The sequence below is a fragment of the Etheostoma spectabile genome, chromosome 19 (assembly GCF_008692095.1).
Source record: "Etheostoma spectabile isolate EspeVRDwgs_2016 chromosome 19, UIUC_Espe_1.0, whole genome shotgun sequence".
Taxonomy (NCBI): Eukaryota; Metazoa; Chordata; class Actinopteri; order Perciformes; family Percidae; genus Etheostoma; species Etheostoma spectabile.
The window spans coordinates 1,543,153-1,561,229 of NC_045751.1; the positions used below are offsets into that span (position 1 = coordinate 1,543,153).

General features: G+C 43.8%; 1 protein-coding gene across 1 annotated transcript in view; it reads left to right on the forward strand.

Annotated features, from left to right (window-relative positions):
• adgra3 (adhesion G protein-coupled receptor A3) overlaps positions 1-18,077 on the forward strand; it is a 36,536-nt gene that overhangs the window by 17,876 nt on the left and 583 nt on the right. Inside the window, 17 exon segments of the mRNA XM_032544302.1 lie at positions 23-94; positions 7,319-7,390; positions 7,513-7,584; positions 7,708-7,868; positions 8,442-8,655; positions 8,834-8,998; positions 9,576-9,777; positions 10,478-10,627; positions 11,046-11,204; positions 11,772-11,939; positions 12,124-12,331; positions 12,875-13,083; positions 13,238-13,362; positions 14,049-14,172; positions 14,735-14,880; positions 15,958-16,053; positions 16,906-18,076. Coding sequence (XP_032400193.1) covers positions 23-94; positions 7,319-7,390; positions 7,513-7,584; positions 7,708-7,868; positions 8,442-8,655; positions 8,834-8,998; positions 9,576-9,777; positions 10,478-10,627; positions 11,046-11,204; positions 11,772-11,939; positions 12,124-12,331; positions 12,875-13,083; positions 13,238-13,362; positions 14,049-14,172; positions 14,735-14,880; positions 15,958-16,053; positions 16,906-18,076 — 3,514 coding nt within the window.

Genomic DNA, 18,077 nt, shown 5'->3' on the forward strand with positions numbered 1-18,077 from the left:
TCTTCCCTTCTTCTTCCCACAGGGACTTGCGGAGTAACGTTATCAGTCGTATTGAACCAGGCTCTTTCCTCGGATTGCCAGCACTCAAAAGACTGTGAGTAGTGGTAGAGCTTCTGCCTCACTGTCTCTTTAATGTGGTCTCTGCAAGTGTGTGTGCTACATTCACACATTTAAACCCTCAGGGATTTCACAGTTTTTTTTTCTTGCAACCAAAAGATCTAAATTCCAGCGTTGTTAAAGGTAGTTTGGAGTGCTTGCTTTAATTATTTGCCATACGAGAATAGCGGCTAATGAATATTGTCAGTGAAGCGACGTCTCTTGTTCAATGTGTCCTCTTGTGATTATTTCTCATTTTGAAATGTGGTTAAAGTCAATTTCTTTTGGTATTTTAAAATGGTGGAACTGTAAAATATGTTGAGGTTCAAAAGCTTTTACAAATTAATCAACAGTCAATGTAGTAAAGGGTTCTATGTGTTGTTATAATAGCAGTTAGTCAGATACTGCGTTCAGCAACAATGCAATCATATATTGTATTGTATTTGCAGTTGTTGTTTTGTATCTATCCATGCAATTTGGTGTGTGTGTCTGAGTGTATCCAGTGTCCATAAGGGAGCATGGTCAAGCAGCAGCCTATTTCTACTGCCTTGTTTTCACTGGCCCACTGCCAGAGACCACTTTAGACTGCATGAGGCCTTATATACTTTCACACACTACAGGAATCAAGGTGGATATATAAATGTTTGTGGTGTCTGTGAATGTCATTTGACAATAATTTTGATATGCAGGGAAAAAATACTGTGTGAGTGTGAGTGACACACACAGCATGAATTGGAATCATCCGACAGTATCCAGCCGCTGCCAACACAAACTTAAACTTGGCTGCTGCTGCGGAGCAATAAGAGCGAGACAGGAAGGCAGTCAGCTCCTTGGCTCAGGCCCGGCCTCATTTCCCCTCCCCTCATCCTCACTGCATATTTATCCCACACTGATGGATTCATGCGTGCCTATATGTCTTCTGCATATTAAAATCTTGACCCCCACAGACAAGTTATTCTTAAAGACTTACTCCTTATCCCCACAGAGTGATCTGCAACCTCGCCTGGATTTGTTTGTTCCGGAGTAGTTTGGCCTGAGGGTAACACAGTTTAATTGGCCCCACCGCCCGCCCCAGTTAATTTCAAAGGGTAGTTGTCACTCACTGGACTGTGAAAGGGAGGGAGCCTAGAATAGATGAGCCAATGAGGAGAGTAGTGGCAGACCCTGGGATTGTAAACACAGAAGTCCTACATCAAAGGTTGGGGTTGACATCCACCGCTAGACATCCACCCTACTTCTCCCCCAGTTTTGGAAAATTGGAGCATAGTTTATTAGCAGCAAGAAGTACATAAAAGTTGAATTTTTATCAGTTTTTATATCCCATTTATTTGACCTACCTTTGGCAGGTGCTTCTCTACATTTATTTTTCTTATCTTTGACTCTGCTCTGCTATAGCCAGTCTTTGTGCATACGGTTAGTAGCTACGCCGTGGGCTAAGTTGCAGATGGCGTACCCCTCCTCAAAAATGGCATCTCTATGGAGATACCAAGTGGGGACCACACGAACTGTGATTGGTCAGAAAGATCCTCTTTCCGACCAAGTAGTTATAACAACAGTCTACTTTGAAACGGTTCTAACAACTCTCCCCCTAAATCGGTTTTGACATTGGCATTTGCACTGGCCAAGTGGCCATAGGAACTGGTAGGAGGGGTAAGGGAGTGACACACGCACGGCAACGGTCTTTATAGCACCGTCACTTGACTTTAGCGGTACATACAACAACAAACCAGCATGGAGGAGGTCATGGGAATGTTCCTGTTGGGCCTTGCCGGGATCCTCATAACGGAGTTGGAACGGTGGCGTTTAAAGACCAGGCTGAAGTACTTAACAGAGAAATACAGAAGACCAAGGCTCCAGCGTCATATGATCCTCTGCATCAGTCCACTTTTCAGAGTTAAGCATCCCGTCCATTTTCGCAGTAATTTACGTAGTCAAGTAGTTATTCAAGTAGTCATGGCTTCTACAGATGGCATGCTGTGGGGGCGGGACTTAGAAGTTGGACCAATCAATGTAGACCTAATGAGGTCAAAAGGAAGCCTGAAGTAGGAGCCTAACAAATAACAGGAACTGCGGTCAGAGAAATTTAATAATCCCCAAATTGGTCCAGTCGTAACATGAGAAAAAAAGGGTTCTATAGTCGTTATGTTCTAAGAACTGAAAAGATCCCTCCAGTCAGGAGTGTCTTTCCCTTTATTCAGTAGCACACATATAGACAAGTGAAGCCATCTCCACTGCAGATTTTCTGCTCACCGTGACCTCCATGCATTATTACAGTGAATGAAACGGTTTAATCTCTATAGGATATTCTCATATTCAGTAATACAACAGTTTCCCACTGTCACTCACAAGGAAAGCATCTAAACACTTACTGTGGGGGATATACAGTGGTGTAAAAAAGTGTTTGCCCCCTTCTTCATTTCCTGTTCCTTTGCATGTTTGTCACACTTAAGTGTTTCGGAACATCAAACCAATTTCAACAATAGTCAAGGACAACACAAGTAAACACAAAATGCAATTTGTAAATGAAGGTGTTTATTATTAAAGTGAAAAAAAATCCAAACCATCATGGCCCTGTGGGAAAAGTGATTGCCCCCTAACCTAATAACTGGTTGGGCCACCCTTAGCAGCAACAACTGCAACCAAGCGTTTGCGATAACTGCAATGAGGCTTTTACAGCGTCCTGGAGGAATTTTGGCCCACTCATCTTTGCAGAATTGTCCTAATTCAGTTACATTAGAGGGTTTTCGAGCATGAACGGCCTTTTTAAAGTCATACCACAACTCTCTATAGGATTCAGGTCAGGACTTTGGCTAGGCCACTCCAAAGTCTTCATTTTGTTTTTCTTCAGCCATTCGGTGGTGGACTTGCTGGTGTTTTAGGATCATTGTCCTGCTGCAGAACCCAGTTCGTTTCAGCTTGAGTACCACGAACAGATGATCGACATTCTCCTTCAGGATCTCTTGGTAGATAGCAGAATTCATGTTCCTTTAATCACGGCAAGTCTTCCAGTCCTGAAGCAGCAAAACAGCCCCAGACCATCACACTACCACCACCATATTTACTGTTGGTAAATTTTTCTTTTATGAAATGCAGTGTTCCTTCTACGCCAGATATACTGGACACACACCTTCCAAAGAGTTCCACTTTTGTCTCATCGTCCACAGAATGTTGTCCCAAAAGTCTTGGGAATCAAGATGTTTTGAAGAAATTGAGACGAGCTTTGATGTTCTTTTTGCTCAGCAGTGGTTTTCCTTGGAACTCTGCCATGCAGGCCATTTTTCCCAGTCTTTTCCTGATGGTGGAGGCATGAACGCTGACCTTAACTGAGGCAAGTGAGGCCTGCAGTTCTTTGGACGTTGTTGTGGGGTCTTTTGTGACCTCTGGATGAGGTTGTCGCTCGCGCCCTTGGTTCGCTGGATTCCCAAAGCTTTGGAAATGCTTTATAACCCTTTCCAGACTGATAGATCAATTACTTTCTTCTCAATTGTTCCTGAATTTCTTTGGGTCTCGCATGATGTGTGCTTTTAAGGATCTTCTGGTGGACCTTACTGTGTCAAGCAGCTCCTATTTAAGTGAGCTCTTGATTGTGAACAGGTGTGGCAATAATCAGGCCTGGGTGTGGCTAGAGATTGAACTCAGGTGTGGACAACCACAGTATAGTATGTTTTAACAAGGGGGGCAATCACTTTTTCACACAGGGCCATGATGGTTGGATTTTTTTTCACCTTTAATAATAAACACCTTCATTTACAAATTGCATTTTGTGTTTACTTGTGTTGTCCTTGACTATTGTTTAAATTGGTTTGATGTTCCGAAACACTTAAGTGTGACAAACATCCAAAGGAACAGGAAATGAGGAAGGGGGCAAACACTTTTTCACACCACTGTATGCATCGAGGGGAGTAATCAAACCCTGAACTATAAATTAATACTGATGTATGTTTCCACGGTGCAGCTCCCATTAACTTTTGTCAATCCTTAATTTGGTGTTAGACATTGTATGTTCATTGTGGGAGTTTGAAAACAAAAGTCCACCAGTTTAGGAACGGTCCAAGCTTCCTTTATCTTTAGTTGACTTTCTTCTGAGCGACCTGAGCAGTGTCCAGGTCCATGTAAAGTATACATAGAGCTGGGCGTTATGGAGAAAATCAAATATCACATTAATTTTGACCAAATACCTCGATATCGATACAGCAACAATACTGTAGTGTTGACTATTGGTGCTTTTAAAAAATATTTACACAATGAGATTTTTGATAGATAACCATCAGTAATGTGGATATAATGACTAAGTGGGTAAAGGCAAATAATAGAACAGGTACAACAGTCTAAGTTCAGGAAATGACATCACTTAATGTAGCCTTTAAAACCAGGAAAAGACAGCACGAATGTTGTAGTACGATATCCCAAATCTAAGACGATATCTACTGTCATATATATATATATATATATATATATATTATGTGTGTGTGTGTATTGCCCAGCTCTAAGCATACATTTATAATATATCATTATTAATTTAAACCAAAACAATGCTGAAAAAGACTGAATTTATTAAATAACAAAAATACTGTGCACATCAAGTTTAAACCAGGTCTACAGATCAGAACATTGGCATGCAGAAAACGCTCCACTTGCACTCTTAGAGACCGGACTAATGTCTGATCTAAAAGTAGTCAGCAGGTCCCAGTCTGTCTGGGCTTCTTTATTCGTGCTCCAAACTCTAGGGTGCACTTTTGGTTACACACTTGGCCAAAGACAAGTGTATCCCTTACTTCACTTTACACACAGTTAAAACACATTTTCCACACCTGCAAATATATTCAAACGCCCCAGTCGCTCACAATGTTCAACACTCAAACCCTATGGATTCCTCTGGCCTGAGCCCTCTTTACTCTGCATTTCGCCAACAGCTGAACAGTCTTAAGGCTAATCACTTTGGGCTATTTTTGCTTCTGTTTATTCACAGCAACTGAAACACTGCACTGAAACAGTCCTCCGGGCCACATGCCTGTGGTTGAAAGACACATTTGAGATTAGTTTTTGGTAATGAATACCAGTTGTCCAGTAAAAGCAGGAGAGTACAGACTTGATTCATTAATAGGTGAACAGCCAGACTAGACAAATGTGTGGTTGTATATGCATTATGTATGTTCATTCACTATTCCTAACAGTAAAAGTGATAATAATAGTATTCACCCTCTTGTCTTAAGTCCTTAGATGTATCTGCAACTCTAGGATTTGAAACCAGGCGATCAAGTCAGATGAAAATATGCCTTAGCAGCCCCCCCCCCCCCCCACCATCCGATACCTTTTCTCCTGTGTTATTCTGCTTCTCATACACAATGCAGGCACAAATTGGCAAGACTGCAAAAGGCGACTTTTTCTTCTCTCCCAAGCGGAACTAATAACCTCATACAGTAAATTCCCCGCTGGTACCTTAAGGACCAACACTGATAATAACATAAATGTTCAGATGTTAGCATATGCCTGACAGTCCTTTTCAAGGTATCAATTTGTGTCAGTATCGCTTTCCTCGAGCACCCCAGGATACAGTTTATTTGTCAGGTTGAAGTAATGTTGTGTCTCTTCTCCCAGGCTCTTGTTCCGTTACTTGGCACTTTCTCAGTGATTTGGATCACTCATGGAAGGAAATGTGTTCTAGCTGTTGTGAAGGTGCACTGACTTTGAACCTTTGAGTCACTGTGACTGGTTGCTTTTGATTCAATTCAATACTATTTATAGTGTTAAAGGTCCCATGACATGGCGCTCTTTGGATGCTTTTATATAGACCTTAGTGGTCCCCTAATACTGTATCTGAAGACTCTTTTATATAGACCTTAGTGGTCCCCTAATACTGTATCTGAAGTCTCTTTTATATAAACTTTAGTGGTCCCCTAATACTGTATCTGAAGTCTTTTATATAGACCTTAGTGGTCCCCTAATTCTGTATCTTATTGAGGAGTGTGATTTGACCAACTGCCTTTTTGCTCGTTTGAAAGCCATGATGTCTCTCTTTCTCATGGGTGGGCCAAATTCTCTGGGCGGGCAAAGCAGAGAAAGGGGAGGTCACCTGGCCCCTTATGACCTCATAAGGAGTAAGATTCCAGATCGGCCCGTCTGAGCTTTCATTTTCTCAAAGGCAGAGCAGGATACCCAGGGCTCAGTTTACACTTATCATTTCTAGCCACTGGGGGACCATAGGCAGGCTGGGGGAACGCATATTAATATTTAAAAAACTCATAAAGTGACATTTTCATTCCAAGGGACCTTTAAATCATAACAGAAGTGACCTCAGGACACTACTGAGTAGGTCTAGAACACACTCTAGATGTTTTTTACCCAGGGAAGTTAGAGACTAAAGTTTGATTGTTGGCTTACATTAATGTTAGACAACTTAACAAAGTTATTTATGTTTAGCTTTCAGCAATGTTAACGCTGCGCTAACTATTTTTTTTGTCAACATTGGGCCACATTTTTCCTACTAATTGCTTATCTTGTTAATTCAGTTCAATTCAGAGTTCAAAAGTACAACACTTTGACCATGGGGGTGAGGTGTGTGTTTGGAGGTTGCCTTCCCACAGGTTGTTACCCCTGTACCAGGAGATGGTGTGCTAAGGAGTATTTCTTCTTTGCAGCTACTTGTAGGTGTTTGCACACTGAGTGTAATTCCCAGAGGCAGGATCAGTCTTTTTCCGTGTTTGGCGGTGGACTCATGTTTGATTCTTTCTGAGAGGCACCAGCAGTCTCATCCGCTTCCATCTGATGTTTGCCAGAGACATCATGTCAGGTCACATCCAGAGGAGAATCACACACTTTTGACGTTTTTGACATTAATCATCGGCGATTAATCATCTCCCAGAGTGTTCCCCTGCCTTTGATGTGTAGGTTCCCCCGGAGGGCCCACACAGACGCATTACCTAAAATCACCTTGAACGTTGTAAACCTGTCAGTGGAATTTTTGGGCTCGTTGCCTCAACCTGTCTCTGTGAAAAACTCGGCTCTTTTTAAAAAACTGTATTTACAAAAACCCCGCTATGCTTTATCTCAGCGACGTTTTCCTGTTTATCAATCGTTTTCTCATGATACACTCGGACTAATCTAAACTTATGTTGTTGGAAAACATTCCCAGCCGTATTGTCTTTTAGACTATTAAAGCTAGTTATTTTTCAAATGTGGAAGAAATAACCCTAAAACATTTATTTTTTCCTATGTGCTACAGGGACTTGTCCAACAACAGCATCGGTTGTCTCAACGTAGACATCTTCAAGGGCCTCACCAGTTTGATCAGACTGTAAGTCGTTAGTCCTTTAGTAATATATAACTTGTGTGCTACAACATTTATATAATCATGTGTTTGTAATAGACTGGGGTAAATGATCAGTGTTTTTATTAATATTATTTTTTCCTTCCCAGAAACCTTTCAGGGAATATATTCTCTTCATTGGCCCAGGGGACCTTTGACAGCTTGGTGTCTCTGAAGTCCTTGTAAGTAGGATACAAGTTATGTTAGTGTGTACTTCAAATCGCATGGGAGCATCAGCTTGTGATTGTGATGTCTGTAAGATATGCAAGATGTGTCATAAGATACGTGCTTCTATACGTCCACAGGGAGTTTCAGACGCCGTACCTGCTGTGTGACTGCAACCTCCTGTGGCTGCTGCGTTGGATCAGAGACAGGAACATCGCGGTCAAGAACACCAAGTGCTCCTTCCCCCAGTCTCTCCAGGGCCAGCTCATTACCGCCATCAGGCCGGAGCTCCTCACCTGCGGTAGGGACACAAACACACACACACAAACACACACAAAGATTTGGCACCGCAGAAAGGTGTCACCCTAAAATAGTTGCTGTTTTAACTCAGAAACGGAATCATTTGTCATTTCAGTGACATGTGTTATTTGTCCAGTCTCAGACATTTTGAAAGGTTGAAATAAGTCATGTTGAGTTGTGACACAGATTGGAGTGCACTGTCTCTTTTAATGTTCCTATTTTGGTATCAGTGAGGCGACTGGTGTTTGGGAAGGAGGGGCTTGTGCAATGACACGGGAGATAAGAAAAGGCCTGCCCCGGCCAGTGCTGCCTTTGTTTGTACTTGCTCATGTCTTATCAGTTTGGCACTCGTCACATTGAGGGATTATGAAATACATGGCACAGATGTCGCAGGAGCCATGACCTGATATGAATGACAAATTACCCAGAATTCAGGGCACCTTTTTTTAGTTTCCCTGTGTCCAGAAAGTACCAAAAGTGAAACAAAAAATGTCCAAAGTGAATGGAATTGAAAATGATTTGTGACAAATATGAACTAAGTTACAATTGACTACCTTGTGTCTGGTTTCCCCAGATGCTCCACTCGAGTTGCCCTCCTTCCAGCTGACTCCGTCCCAGCGTCAGGTGGTCTTTCAGGGGGACAGCCTGCCCTTCCAGTGTCAGGCCTCCTTCGTGGCCGAGGACATGCAGGTGTTGTGGTACCAGAATGGCCGCATAGTCAAAGCCGACGCCGCTCAAGGCATCTTCATTGAAAAGCGCATGGTGCAGAACTGCTCTCTTATTGCTAGGTATGGAAATATATATTTATGTTCATGCTAACTGAAGGTGGGGAGTGCACTGCCCATAATTGCTGCCATTATATGAGGAAAACAAATTGACACTATAAATTGCATGGTACTATCAGCATTTATTTTCTGCTATAGAAGACTTTAAGCTTGTGTTTTCTCCTTCATTGTTTCCCATCAGTGCGTTGACCATCTCAAACATCCAGCCCGGTTTTACTGGGAACTGGGAGTGCCGGGTCCGGACAAGCAGAGGCAACAACACCAGGACTGTCCACATTGTGGTGTTGGAGAGTTCTGCTGAGTACTGTGCTCCTGAACGCGTCTCCAACAACAAAGGAGAGTTCAAGTAAGTGCACACCCACACATAAGCCGACAAAGAGCTACTCACTTCTACTAGTCTCATTAGGAATCGAGTGCACCTCTATCGGATGTAAAAGCCACGTTTTTATTTTAAATGTGATGTAATTAAAGAGCTGTGTTTTGCCTATGTTTACTGGGTTTAGCGTTTTCTTTGGCTTTAAATGCCTTAATGGACATTTCAAAAACTAAATTACATAAGCAAACGGTAGCTTTATTCATAATAATAGTATGGGTTTAATTTGTTCATCTGACCTTGTACTTTTTTGGAATTAAAATGAATACCTTAATGTATACACAGATCCACTCTCACAAAGGGAATATTTTACTACTAACCAATATATTTAGTGTTTCTTGTATGGCATGCTGTCAAGTCAAGCACTGTGGCCCCCCCTTGTGGTGAAACATGTGAATTACTTCCAGGCTTGAGCCATAATCATTACTCATTACTCTGTAGCTATTGATGGCACACACGTTACAAAAAGTAAGGAGAGAACAAGGACGCTGCATACATCAGTTACTGAGGAGCGGAGACAGCAGGACTGTGTTTATTTGGCTCCTTCCAGGTGGCCGCGCACCCTGGCAGGGATCCGAGCTTACCTCCCCTGCAACCGACTGGCATCCAGCCCCGGCACCTACTCGGGCAGCTCGGGGGAAGAGCAGCGAGCGTGGCGTTACTGTGATCGCAAGGGGCTGTGGGCGGAGGAGGACTACTCCCGCTGCCAGTTCCAGAAAGATGTCACAAGATTTCTATATGTCATCAACCAGGTCTGTATCTGGTTACTGAGACTCTGTCGTTGTTATAAGCCCTTAATCACCATCCTTTCTTACTCAGTTTTTCAATATTGTTTTTTTTAAAACATTATTTTGGGGGGGTTCTGCCCTTAATTGTTGACAGGACAGTTAGGTGAGTAAAAGGAGAGAGAGGGGGAGACATGCAGGAAATAAACACAGGTCCGATTCGAACCCTAGACCTCTGCTTTAAGGCATAAACCTCAAAGTACATGTGTGCCTGCGCTACCCACTGAGCCAACCCAGCCAAGTGTTCCAATATTGTTGACACACTTTTGTTCTTTGCTTGGTGATGTACTTCTGGTTCCGGTGTAGATGGCGTACTTCAAAACAGATTATCCAAAATCTGAAACTTAAAATCGGATTTGTAAACTTTAAGTAAACAAATCAAACAAAGTAACCATTCTCCTTTCCATCTTACCATGTTGCCGCCATACTACCTAACCATGGTAAAAAAAAACTGACCTCGCTGTGCGCAACACAGTTTAAAAGAGAGTCCACATTTATAGAAACCTTTGCTACCCCCAGCGTCACACACTGGTTGCCGATGAAAGGGCTCCGACAAATATAAATTCACTCTTCTGAGTTCATCTTATCCTTCCTGCGTGCGTCTCTCTGCTTGGACCATTTCAAGTTCGATACAAACGTGTTCCCTCTGTCTGTCTTTTTGTGCCAGATGCCGCTGAATGAGAGCAACGTGGTGGCCAGGGCTCGCCGCCTGTTGGTGTACACTATCGATGCTGCGAACTTCTCAGACAAGATGGACATCATCTTCGTGGCTGAAATGATTGAGAAGTTTGCCAAGTTTGTTGAGAAGTTTAAAGATGTGAGTACTTTAGTACAAGCGTGTGTTCACAGTAGCATGGGATGCACGGTGGCTTCCTTTCAAGGACAAATAGATTAATGTTCAGCAGCTGTTTGTTGGCATGTTGTTTAATGAGAAAGGCTGTCTTGTCATGACTTTCAGCACAGCTGTAGGCCAACAAAAAGTCAAGTTTTCCAAGTAAAGAAGCTCCTAGCATGTTGTCACTGCTGTAGGCGAAGAGCAAAATAGTTTTAAAGCATGTAAAAAGTTTGGGTTGGGCAACACCGTGCTTGAGATTTGTTTCCAATAGTCAATTAGCTATGAGTCAGATCTCTCCCTCAAGTACGTGTTTAGGGCTGTTTGATACAAACAATATTCTGGCTAAACAGATGCAACAATGTGTGTCTTTACTCATGTCAACATTCTTCTGGTCTCCAAGCTGGGTGAGGTGATGGTAAGCATGGCCAGTAACCTGATGCTGGCCGACGAGAGGGTCCTCTGGATGGCTCAGCGTGAAGCCATGGCCTGCTCCCGCATCATCGCCTGCCTCCAGAAGATCGCTGTCTACCGTCTGGCCACAGCACAGGTCTTCTCCCTGGTTAGTCAACAACACTTTGGCCCCTATTTTTTTGGCGGTGCAACGACCACTGTGAAGGAGCACTCAGATGGTTTAGTGTTTTCCTGACGACTCCACACACAAAGGCCCAAGCCGGAAGCTACACTCATTGTGCAAATTAAATAACAACATTACACCATCTGCCTTTAGCTATAGATTTGTGGTGCTGTATGTTAACTTCACGCCACTCTGCATCATCTAGAAAAAACATTTGTTGAGCTGCTGTTGTCATGTTTCCCTGTCTTTGGCACAGCTGTTTTCAAAGTGATGAGACCAGTGATTTGACTGGCTGACTGTGTATCTATAAATCACTCCACCCACAGAAATCTGTTCCACTTCAGCCAGCCTTTTTGCACTTTGCGCCGCTGCACCTGCATTAACCAAAATAGCAGGTGCGCTTGGAGACGCCCACACAGTCCGTGCGCCCGGGACCTACTGCTTTGCACTTATGGTTGCACAATTGAAACAGGACCTCTGTCATGTTGCACTAATGCAATTTTTTTTTTCAATGAACTGAGTAAAATGTTACTATTCCTGTTGTCCTCCCAGACATCCCCCAACATAGCACTAGAGGCTCACGCTGTCAGGGCCAACGACTGGAATGGCATGGCCTGCATGTTGTTCCAGCGGCCCAGCCCAGAGCGCACACCCGGACAGGACCGCCAACTCACCTTCAAATGCAACACAACCAGCTCCTTCTCCAGCATCCTTCACAAGGTCAGCTCCCTTCAGAGATAATTCCCATTTGTCAGCAGGTTGTTTTGGGCGAGGTATCATTGTGGGGTTTGGTTTTAACATAAAACAAAATCCTCAAATGCTTAACATAAACAGAACAATATATTGTACAAAAATAATAAAAATGATTAGATTAATAATCAAATGCAATTTTTTGTCCCTACAGAGTACCATTGTGGAGGCTTCCCTGCAGCTACCTCAGTCTCTCTTCAGCCAGGCTGCAGTCCCGGGGCCGGCAGAGGACACGGTCTACAAGCTCCATCTGCTGGGCCTCCGCAACGGCAAGTTTTTTCCCTCCACCAGCAACTCCTCCCAACTGGCTGATGGTGGCAAGAGGAGGAGTGTTGCCACCCCTGTCATCATGGCCAAGATAGGTAAGTCGTAAAGTTTTGGTGTTGTCGTAAGCGTTTAACCCTTGTGTTGTCTTCCCGTCAAAATTGAAAATCAACACTTTTGTTTACGCTTTTTATCAATGTTTTTAACGTTTTCTTACGTTTTTGTCTTTTTTTTTTTCTTCAACACTTTTGGTGCTTTTTTTTAACGTTTGTCACTTTTTTTGACGTTTAACGCTACATAACACTAACTTCTTAACTTTAGTTTTACAGTTATTTTTGGAATTTATGGTCAATAAACCAAATAAACCAAAATTAATGAAAGTAGGGATTTGGACTTGCCAAAGAGAGTTGTGTGTAATCAATCATGTTATTTTGGGTAATTACAATTGGGTAGTTAAAAAGAACATTGATATAGGAAAACGGGTCAAGTTGACCCGAGGACAACATGAGGGTTAATATGTTTGTGCTTTCACAGAGAGGAAAGATCTGAAAATATTCTTGCACAAAACAGTGACACATACAGCAATTAAACCGACAAATAGGTGTCATTTCTGATACCCCGTGTCTGTTTTTTTCCATCAGACGGCATGTCCGTTCGTCTCCTGAGGACGCCCGTTAACATCACCCTGCGGCGGTTTGCCCGTGGCTCAGATGCTGTGTCCGCTTGCTGGAACCTGAGCCTGGTGGGAGGCCACGGAGGATGGCAGAGCGACGGCTGCCACATCATGGGCCATCATGACAACTTCACCACCATATCCTGCAACTCTCTTGGCAACTACGGCCTGTTGATGGTAGGTTGGGTTATTCCTTATGTTGTGTTTTTTTCTTGCCATTGGCACTTTGTAGTTGTCTATAGGCATCATAATTCTTTGATTATGCCATGTAGTGAAATGAAGTAACAATATTACTTAAAACTGAGGATGTATCCCCTCATCTGTCATGCAGGACCTCAGCAGTGTGGAGTATTTATCTCCAAGCATCCAGCCTCTGCACCCAGTCATCTATGCCACTACTATCATCCTACTTATCTGCCTGCTCACCATTATCATCAGCTACATCTACCATCACAGGTAATTCTTCTTCAATGTTTTTTAGGCCATGGGCCCCTTAACTGAAAGAGAAATGGAGCAGGGACCCCCTACTACATATATATTGTATAAAATGAAGTTGCATAATAAACTGGGCCCACAATAGCATGTAGGGTGGCCTTAAGTATTTATACATACCTTTTTTGCCTAAAAATTGTTGGCATGATTTTATAAATCGCTTTTTAATGTTAAATATACATGTGGCACAGTGAAGCCTTAGGATGAACTGTATCCGTGTATGGCTTCAGTGACTACCTTACCTATAGGCCAGTAACCAGTGGGGATTTATAGTTGCTAATAATATGTTGGTTTTATGTTAAGACTTTTTTAAATTTTTGGGGAAAAAAACAACCTAGGGGTCCTGGACCCCCTGTTGAAGATCGCTGTTTTAATTGATTCAACTGTATTCATGTTTGCCTGGGACAAATGCATTTTACACTCTTTGGCCATCATAATTACCTTAATGTAAAAGTGTCTTTTATTAACCAATAGTCATCCCAAAAACATATTGTCAGTATTGCCAAGCCCCGGTGGGGCAAAGATAAAACTGCCACTATCTGGATCAGTTTCAACATAAACAACTGTCCCTGTCCTGATGAGTAATAAACTCTTGCCTCAGAATTTTTTTCCCATTTTAATCCTGTGATATGTTGTCTCTGTGATCTCAGGTCTGTGCGTGTGAGCCGCAAGTTTTGGCACATGTTGGTCAACCTCTGTTTCCACATCTCCCTCACCTGCGGGGTCTTTGTGGGCGGCATCAATCAAACGCGATATGCAAGCGTGTGCCAAGCAGTGAGTATACACCACCCGCACACCTCCAGCACTCGCACACCGCCGTGCTCGCCTGCAAACGTAGCCCTCAGCAGTCAAAAATGAACAAGTGCTTTGGATGTTTTTTTTTTTATTTAAAGGAAAATACTTTATAAAAAGTTGCCTTTGGCTTAATTCACTCCGCTAATAAAAAAAACTTTTGGAAACACAGTAAAAGATGCATAAAAGTTACAGTAGAACGCTGGAGGAGATTCTGCTGCCCCCATCATAGTGTTACGTATTCATCTTTATTGCAAAAAAATACCTGGATGAAAGATTTTAGCAGGGAACATTTTGTTTATTTATGTAATCCCCTCTGGCACAAAGATGCATCTCGCTAAGTGATTTTTCAAATCATGCCGACATACTTAATACAAAGTGGCTCAAGGATGATCATGCCATTTAAAATACTCTTATGCACTGCATTCCATCATTTTTATTCATATTGGTGAAAGTTAACAACAGAGGCATTCTATCATTCTGGCGTAAGAGATGATTGCATTTCTTTTGCTGTAGTAAATGTCATGTTTATAATCTCTTCTAGGTGGGCATCTTGCTGCACTATTCCACTCTGGCTACTGCTCTGTGGGTGGGAGTGACGGCACGCAACATTTACAAACAGGTGACACGTAAGGCCAAACGCTATGAAGAGCTGGACGAACCTCCGCCACCGCCGCGCCCTATGCTGAGGTACAACGCCACCACTCTTGCATCACAAACAAATGTGCTGGAAATATCCTGATAAAACGCTACCAAAGAGATGAGAGCGAGCTTTGTCCCAGTCCTAGCTTGCTGCGGTATCTACGTCTCACCTTCTGTAAGGGAAGAGAGCAACAAACCAGAGTTTAATTTGTGTTGTGCCATCTTTCTTTTGCGAAAGACCTGGATCTGGATTAGCATGTGAGATAAGATAAAAGACAAAATCCTAGCAGTCTGCTAATATGAACTACACTTAAGTTTCTCACTGTGAGGAAGGTTTTTTAAGTTTTTGGGAGGATGTTTTTGAGATACTCATTTTGTGTGTGATCCCTTTTTTTCATATACGCACCATCCATCCATCTATCCATCCATCCATGGATGGAAATCATCATAAACGCACCATCGCCTATTTTTATTAGCAGGCAAGTCAGAGCAGGCAGTATTTATGTATGTGACCCACGCTTAAGATGTATTTTTATACAAATAATACATCTAGTGCAGGATAAGCTACACTATTTGATATTTTTACTTGATATGGTTTATTTTTTTTTAGAGAGAGAAAAGGTGAGTATGGGATTGTCTCTTGTTACAAGTGGTCATGTTTGTTGGTGAAAACTGCCACATGGTGTCAGTGTAAAAGCCATAAAAATCCATTTGGGGGGCACCTAGTAAGAGCGTTCGCCCCATGTTTGCTGAGTTCTGCAGCTGTGAGGGTTCAAACCCAACCTGCTGCACTTTGCTGTGTGTGTGTGTGTGTGGGGTTGTGTGGTGTGTGTGTTGTGTTTGTGGTTGTGTGGTGTGTGTGTGTGTGTGTGTTGTGTGTGTGTGTTGTGTGTGGTGGTGTGTGTGGTGTGTGTGTGTGTGTGTGTGTGTGTGTGGGTGTGTGTGTGTGTGTCTTCATCTCTCTCCCCCTTTCACGTCTATCCACTGTCTCTTCTATAAAGGGAAAAGCCTCATAAACTTTGGGAAAAAAAAATACCATTGGGCCTCTGTGTCCAGGTCATGCCTGCTTGTCATTCTACAAACAGAAAGACTAAAGCAGAACCACCTCTGTGCTTTCTATAAAAGGTTCTACTTAATCGGCGGAGGGATACCCATCATTGTCTGCGGGATCACTGCAGCAGCTAACATCAAAAACTACGGCAGCCGGACCAATGCACCATAGTAAGTAGTCCCTGTATGAAAGTTCCTATCCCTCAGTATGTGCTCATGGTAATGGCTGTTTCATTTTATCTGGACAAGAGCGTTTAAAACAGAAGCATCCAGGCCCAGGAGATCTTTTACCTTCTGTACTCAGGAGGAGTCGGCTTTAGTTATCGACCGGCCCGGCTGCATTGCTTAAGTAAATAATGGATATTTTTATGTGGGTAGGAAAAGTTTATTCCCTGAAGTTCCGATTATGGAGGCCTATTAATGGTATGTGCATCCAAGCAACGGCTGCCAGTTTACAGCGAGCTCCTCCACCCCCCCTTCTACAGTAGCAGCTGTGTCTTTGCAGTTTAATTAATTTCTTGCAAGGAAGATGAATCCAGCCTGTGTTATTAAATGTAATGGGCCACTTACTGTAAAAATGAGACGCAAAAGTAAAAAAAAAATCATTTGAAGTTTGTGAAATAAATATACTGTATATATAATGTGTATGTATATAAAATGAGTGTGCTGGCTTAAGAGCATGTAGTATTGTTTTAATGAGCACTGCTGGCTTTTAGGAGGCACTATATAATTTAAGTTATTGCTAAAAGAGGATTTTTTTGGGGGGGTGGGGGGCACAGTGAATTCTTACAGATTAACTGTATCCGTGTATGGCCTTAGTGACTACCTTACCTATAGGCCAGTAAGCAGTGGGGATTTATATTTGCTAGTATGATTAAGACCATGTAGTATTGTTTTAATGAGCACTGCTGGCTTTTAGGAGGCACTATATAATTTAAGTTATTGCTAAAAGAGGATGAGGGGGGGAGGGGGGTGGCTGACTGACTGTAATTGAAAATGAAAACATTTGCTTGTCTCTTCTAGTTGCTGGATGGCATGGGAGCCCAGTATCGGGGCATTTTACGGCCCAGTGGGATTCATCATCTTCGTGGACTGCATGTACTTCCTCAGCATCCTGCTCCAGTTGCGCCGCCACCCTGAGCGCCGTTACGAGCTGAAGGAGCCGACCGAAGAGCAGCAGCTTCTGGCTCCAGCCAACGCAGAGGCCGGGCCAGATGGTGCCAGCAGCCAGTGCCATCCCCTAACTCTCCAGCCAGAGGCCCACGAGGTGTCGTCCTCCACAGTGTCTGCTCCCCTCACTGTGCCCCTGTCGGCCCTGGAGAATGAGCACACCTTTGCTGCTCAGCTGATGGGTGCAGCCGGGGTGTTAGGGCTGTATGCGGCCCTCTGGGTGTTTGGGGCTATGGCTGTGTCACAGGCCCACCCCTTTGACTTAGCTTTCACCTGCCTTTTCGGGGTAGCCGCACTGGCACTGGGGGCGTTCATGGTGGCGCATCACTGTGTCAACAGGCAGGATATGAGGCGCTATTGGTCCCAGGCCTGTTGCTCTGGGAGACGAGCTTACTCTGCACAGGAGGATGCCCTTCTGCCTCAGCCGGGCGTGGCCATGACGTCCACAGCAGGATCTGCAAGCAAGGCAGATGGGGAGTCAACAAGGTGTGGCCAGAGCAGTGCCGACTCTTCTTACACAAATAAGAGCGCCCCAAGCATGCGCAACTCCGCCCACGGCAGCAAGCTGACCAATCTGCATGCAGAGGCAGCCCAGTGTAAGTCCGCCTCGGCACCGTTGACCGCAAACGGCACAGCTGTTTTGGACAACAGCCTGACGGAACATTCAATAGACAATGAAATTAAAATGCACGTAGCGCCAGTTGAGGTGCAGTTTCGCCCGATGAACAACATCAACAATCCGACGGCTTCCACCAACGGACACACGAGCAGGCATCACAAAAACAGAGCCCGGGCGCACAGGGCAAGTCGGCTCACTGTGCTGCGAGAGTACGCCTACGACGTCCCCACCAGCGTGGAGGGCAGCGTGCAGAGCGCCCCCCACAGGCGGCACCACCATTATGACGTAGCGGCGCGCAATAGCCGGCGGGCAGCCTACATGGCCTACAGAGAGCGGCATCAGAGCCAGCTGCAGCAGGACAGCAGTGACAGCGCCAGCCTGCCGCGCCGCTCCCGCCATGCAGAGC